This window comes from Chaetura pelagica, unplaced genomic scaffold (assembly GCF_000747805.2).
Source record: "Chaetura pelagica isolate M959 unplaced genomic scaffold, ChaPel_1.0 scaffold394, whole genome shotgun sequence".
Lineage (NCBI taxonomy): Eukaryota > Metazoa > Chordata > Aves > Apodiformes > Apodidae > Chaetura > Chaetura pelagica.
In genome coordinates this window covers 1,992,950-1,999,017 of record NW_009952966.1, presented here as the reverse complement: position 1 = coordinate 1,999,017, position 6,068 = coordinate 1,992,950, and the positions used below count along the sequence as shown (strand labels likewise).

Here is a 6,068-nt window from a genome sequence, read left to right as displayed (position 1 = left end):
CTCTCCCCCCAGCCCCGCGGGTGCTCGGAGGGGTTTCTTGTAGGGCCGGGTCCCCGCAGCCGCTGGAGATCTGCAGGAGGCTTCTGTAGGGTAAAGCTCATCTCACATAACGGGTTGGGGGCTCTCGTGTTGGGCTTGGGGATTGCCTGGGGGTGAGGGAGTTGCCTTCCTGTTATACTTTGGGGAGAGGGAAAAAAAAAAAAAGAGAGTAAGCGTTCTTGTACCCGCTTAATTTTAATACCACAGGGAAGCAATTAAACTCTTGTAAAACCTGTGCTGGCTTGAAAGTGCTGCATCAAGGCTCCTGGTTTAGGCTTGTCCCGAGCTATTCGTGTCTGTGAAAGCTCAGGGCTCGGACAGAGGTGACCAGGCTCTGCCAGCTGCTGCTTGGGACTCCAGAATGTGACTGTTCTGCGTGTTCATGAGGTTTATAAGTTGCTTTAATGAAAATCCTGTGAGCGTGTGGGTGTGTGAAATGCTAAAAAATTCCCTGATTCTGCAGAAGTGGGCTGTTAGAAACCTGCAGACTGAGTTTCAAGCACCAGGCAAGCACACTGAGGAGGAGCAAGATGTGCAGCGTCCTTAGCTGGTAACGCAAGCAGGTGTCCTGCCACAGCTCGTCACAGAGCTCTTCTTCTGACACACAACAACCCAGCAGCGATGGAAGCTTTTTCTTCCAAGTGGCAGAGCTGAGATGGTGTTTGGAGGCTGCCCCTTGCTGTGGCAGCACAGCCAGAGGTGTCTGGATGGTTCAGGTGGCACTGGGGACCTCAGTCCCAGGTCTCGGGTCTGGCGTGGCAGGCAAAGGGCAGGCTGGAGATACTGTGGTTCGGTGGTGCAGTGGGTTTGTTTGGGTCACCAGCTGCAAGAGAACAGTCAGAATCCTTCAAGTATGAAGTAGTTTTCACGGTGGCTCTCGAGGTTTTTTTTCCAGTCCCACTCTGTTGCTTAGTGTCACTCTTGGGCCTGCCCCAGCTCCTGAGCCGCCTTGGGCGGCTGTCAAACCACCTTCCACAGAAGCTCTCAAAAATAGGAAGGTCTGCGGGTTTTTGTGAAAATAGACCAGGAGGAGACAGGGAACTGTAGTTATACACCTCCTGAGAGGAAAAAGAACTTTTATTAGAAACTGGAGAATCCCCACCAGGAAGAGGTGCTGTCTCTGAAAGCCCTGTCCTTGTGGGAGCTGGGCTGTTTAGTATCCTCTTCATCTGTGTCACTGTTTGACTCAGGTCCGACAACAAGGCTTTCGATCACCCCTCCCCCCCCCACCCAGGTAGGGAAGGAGAGAGAGAAAAAGAGAGAGACTTGGCTGGATTGAAAACTAAACTACACAGCTTTAATTAAAACACTAATGAATGATACAAGAAAATATATACAATTATATACAGATATATTCAGGTATGGGCAAAAGCCTCTCGCCTCCCCCCACCCCAGCAACTCCCACAGCACTTCTCTGAACTGGGAAGAGTCCCGAGGAATCCCGGAGCTGCTGCTGGAAAAGAGCAGAGAGTTATGGGGGTCAGGAGATCTCGAGCCTAAGGGTCGACGGTGATGGATGAACAGAGTCCTCCCTGGACGCCGGCCATGGACGGGAGAGAAGGGGAGAAGAAGGAAGGAAGTTGTCTTCTGTGATCTCTGACCTTCCTCTGAGCTTACGTAGATATATGGAATGGAGTATCTTTGGCCAATTTTATTGTCTGTCTAACTCAGCCTCCTACGGGGGGTCACAGATCTCCCCATAGTGTCTGAGCTGGCAGAGTGCAGGTGCAGCCTTGAAGCCTCAGTAGTTAGAAAAACATTCCTCTGTCTTATCAGCCTAGCAGAACACACTGTTGCTAGTTACAAGAAAGCTTACTGAAGGAAAAAAAAATCATTAAAAAGAAAAATTGGCTTCATCCTGGCTCAAACCAGGACAATCTTCCTCCTGGCATGCACACAGTATGCAAACACATGAGCTAAACTGCCATGTTGGCTGCAAGTTAACAGCATCTGTTCCTTTTTTTATTTTATTAAATGAAGTTTCCCTTAATACATTTGGATTAAAAATCTCTGGCCTCGGAGCGGTGCCTATAAATAAATAAAGCCAGACCCTGTACTGAGTTGCCACCTTTCTCCTTCCTCTTGCTCCGTATGATTTCTGTCGTGTTTCTGTTGGGCTCCTTCAGAGCTCTACTCTAGCTCACAAGTGAAGCACAGAACCTCCTCTGGCACAGTCCATGTGGTTATAGTTGCCTGTGTTAATTCCTGGGATGGGGCTTTCTTGGATATGTGCTGCAGGAGGAGAAGACAGCAGGCAGTGCCCTGTGTGCTGCTGGCAGACAGTTAATTCAGCATGTAGTTTACTCTAAGCCCACATCTAAGGGATTGGCAAGTTATTAGGCCACCAATTACATGATTTTTCTTTGTGTTTTGTTTGACTGGTGAGGAGAACAGGTCTTATGAGGAGAGGCTGAGGGAGCTGGGGCTGTTCAGCCTGGAGAAGAGGAGGCTGAGGGGAGACCTCATTGCTTTCTACAATTACCTGAGAAGGAGGTTTCAGTGAGGCGGGTGTTGGCCTCTTCTCCCGAGTGACTAGCCATAGGGCAAGAGGAAATGGGGTCAAGTTGTGCCAGGGGAGGTTCAGGCTGGATATTAGGAAAAATTTCTTCACTGAAGAGTGGCGAGGCCTTGGAACAGGCTGCTCAGGGAGGCAGTGGAGGCACCATCCCTGGAGGTGTTGTGAATGTGGTGCTTTGGGAGATGATTTAGTGGCTAGGGGTTGTAGGGCAGATGGTTGGACTTGATAGTCTTGAGGCTCTTCTCCAACCTTTATGATTCTATGAGGTGTATGTTGCCTTGCTCATCTTACATGTTGCCCATGTTGCTTGACAGATGTTGCTTGACTGGATTTTAGCCCAAATGCCCTTAGCATCATCTGAGTAAAAACCTGAGCTCTGGTTAGATGCTGGCATTTGAGATTTTTGGAGGGTGTTAATGGAGTCGCAGTGAAACTTGGGTAGTAAACTGTTAGTTGGAACCTCAAACAACCATCTTTTAAGGCAACACAGATGATTAAGAAGTAAACCTGATGTTGCTGCAGTTGTCTGTGGAAGTGTTCCTTCTGTCATTGTGCAAAACAAAGTTGTACTTTGCAGGAGTGAAGAAGCAGGGGCAGCCCAGTGGAGGAGTCTGCAGTTCTTGGGTCTGGGTGACTGCAGCATGGGGCCTTGTCTGGGCTGTTGTGACAGAGGGGTTTGTGGCCCTGTTCTCCTTTTGCTGAGAAGAACTAAGGAAGGTGCAGCTTTGTTTGAGATAACAGACCTACTTGTGCCACCTTATGCAACATTTCTCATACTACTCCCAGTGGGGCACTGGAAACAGGATTTATTTACTAGCTGTGGTTGTAAATGCTTGGCCATCAGTCCAGCTGAGCTGGTGCCAACAGTAACTTGGGTTTAGTCTTTTTTTTGACTCAGTAATGTAAAAGCTACCTTCACAGAGCTGGACTTCTCCCTTCTTACTCCTTCTGCAGGTTCTTAGGGTGTTCTGCAGGTTGGGAAATGTGAGGGCACAATGTGTGGGTAGCACTGCTGGCAGGTGGGAACCATTGGTGTGAGGGCTGGCTGTGCTCCTGGGGCTCTGGTGGGGACTCCTTCCATCCCACTCTTCCAGGTGGGAGTGGACAGCTGCAGATACTAAGCTGAGAGGGCTGCAGGGCTCTGTCTCTTCATGGTGCCAGACACAGCGTGCATGCTCTGAAACAGTTTGGGAATTTTAGTAAAAAGAAAACTGCACTGAAAGGAATAGCGTTTGGCACAGGGTGGGATCAGGAAAGGGTGAGGATGTTGGGTCTTTCTTGCAAGAACTGCTAATTTAGAAACTGATAGGTGAAAATGCCCAGAAGTGCTCTGAAAGTGATTCCCGCCCTTCTAGTGGAAAGGAAGACAGTTCTGGTGCCCTCTCTCTGTCTGAGCAGGGGGTTTGGAGGGGTGTTTGCTGCTCAAGTCTGCTTTCCTCCAACATGTTCCCTTTTTGTTGTGTAACCCAAGACTAAAAAATCATTAAGAGCTACCAGCTGAAGGAAAGAGATTAAGTAACTGACTGTAACCTGGATTTAGGGTTTTGAAGGACTTAGAACTATTTTTCTCTGCTTATGTCCTTTAGTTTAGATAAAGCCTTTGACAGCTAGTGCAAACTGCAAGTTCCCAGCATGCTTGCCTTCCTGAGTAAGAAAGCTCAAAGGCAACAAACTTTGTTGTGTATTTGTTGGGGTGAGTGTGTCCCAGCAGCTTGATCCTCTCCTCCAGAATGGCCTGTGGTTGCTGCGGGGCTGATTACCCCTCATGGAGATACTGTGATGTGCTGCAGGGTGCCCCAGCTTCCTCAGGACCCTGAGCAGCTGCGGTGGGAACTCCTGTGGGCCCTGGGTTGAAGGATGTGTTGTCTGGTACAAACAGGCAGCCAGACTCCAATGGGCCATCATTTAATGGCTATAAGCTTCAAGATGTGTTTTGAGACAGCCTTTCCCTAAGTAAAACCTTGGCCAGTTTTTCCTTCACCAAATTACATTGGTGAGGAAAACAGTGTGAGCTTTAAGTAGGTGATTTCTTTAAGCAGCAGAGTTTTTCTGCATTAATTTCAAGGTGTCCTACAGTGCATTTGAGTTCACGTTCTTTTGTGAAGATCGTCCGATAAAGACACTTCCATGGAAGAGCTACCTCTTCTCACAGTTTCTTTTAAAAAAGAAGAAACTTGTCCCTGCATTTTCGATCCTCTTTCAGATGTAGCTGAAGTTGGCCAAGCAATTGAAATGTGATGCGGTCAGTGAGAACCCTTGCTTTGTTCTGATGTGCAGTCTGCCTGAATGCTGCAGTCAAAAGTTGTTTTTCTTGAGGAATCATTTTAGCAGAGACATTTGTTCTCAATTTCTCCTTTTTATCCTCTCCAGGAGGTAATGTCAAGTGAAAGTTCAGTGTACGAGGCAATATAATGGGGAAAAACATTGTTCCTCTGACTTTGCAGCCCTGTTTTGCTTGAGAGGAAGGCACATGCTCTTAATTATCATAGAATGTGCTGGGTTTTGAATGGAACTGCAAAATGGGAAAAGCTGGAGTGGTGAAGAGGGCATATGGCTTCTTATTTATGGAAAGCTCTGACTTCATTAGCTTAATAGCATTATTTTTTTCCCTAATTTGTACTGTGTTTCGTTTTGGGGATGTGGTCTTTGTGTGGCTGCTTGGGAGGGATATACTGCGTTCAGGCAGAGCCCCTTTATCTTGCCAGTGCATCTACAGGCCCTTAGAAACTTGAGGAGTTTTTTATGTAGCAGTTTCTGGGCTTGCCTTGACCGCTCGCATCCCGACTGGCGGCGCGGGCAGCCCTGGCCGGGCAGGCGCTCGCATGCGGGAGCTGCGGCTGAAGCTGCAGTGTGTGACGCGCTGTGAGTGCCGTTGGCAGGAGGACGGGAGGGTGAGCGACGGGCGGGTGCGCGAGCTCTTCGTCCAGTCCGAGATCTTCCCTCTGGAGACGCCGGCCTTCGCCATCCGGGAACAGGGGTTTCGGTAGGTCCCTCCCTTCCAACACAGCCTGTGGGCCCTGGCAGTGGTGGGATCTGCCTGGGTTTGTGTGCAGGAGCTTTTGTTGCACCCACCTTCAGCTCAGCTGCAGAACCCCCCCGAGTGGTGCTGGGGAAACTCTCCCAGCAATGCAGACCTTCTTGTGGTTGTTTCTTCATTTCCTTCACGTCATTTCTATCAGTTCCGTTTGTAAGTACAGTTTAAGAGGCTGCATTTTAAATTTGTATCTGCAAAAATTTAATGATCTTGCTGTTTTACCTGTTAAGCTAGGGCACCTATTAGTCTAGAAAACAGGTTTTGCAAGTTTCTAAAAATTATTTTCTTAATTTTAAAACGAGTAACTAACTTGAATACTGAGGATGCTGCAGTAAGTTATTCCAGACTGTTTCTGGGAAGCAACTAAAAAAAAAAAATGCTAACTGGAATACCACTAATTTTTTGCAGCAAGAAAAGGCCTCAGAGTTATTTAGCACTTTGTACATTTCTTTTTCTTGATTTATTAGGCTTACCAGG

General features: G+C 48.1%; 1 protein-coding gene across 1 annotated transcript in view; it reads left to right on the top strand.

Annotated features, from left to right (window-relative positions):
- The first annotated feature begins 5,379 nt into the window (after positions 1-5,379).
- GMPS (guanine monphosphate synthase) overlaps positions 5,380-6,068 on the top strand; it is a 21,081-nt gene continuing 20,392 nt past the window's right edge. Inside the window, exon 1 of the mRNA XM_009995738.1 lies at positions 5,380-5,540. Coding sequence (XP_009994040.1) covers positions 5,380-5,540 — 161 coding nt within the window. The remainder of the gene's footprint in view (positions 5,541-6,068) is intronic.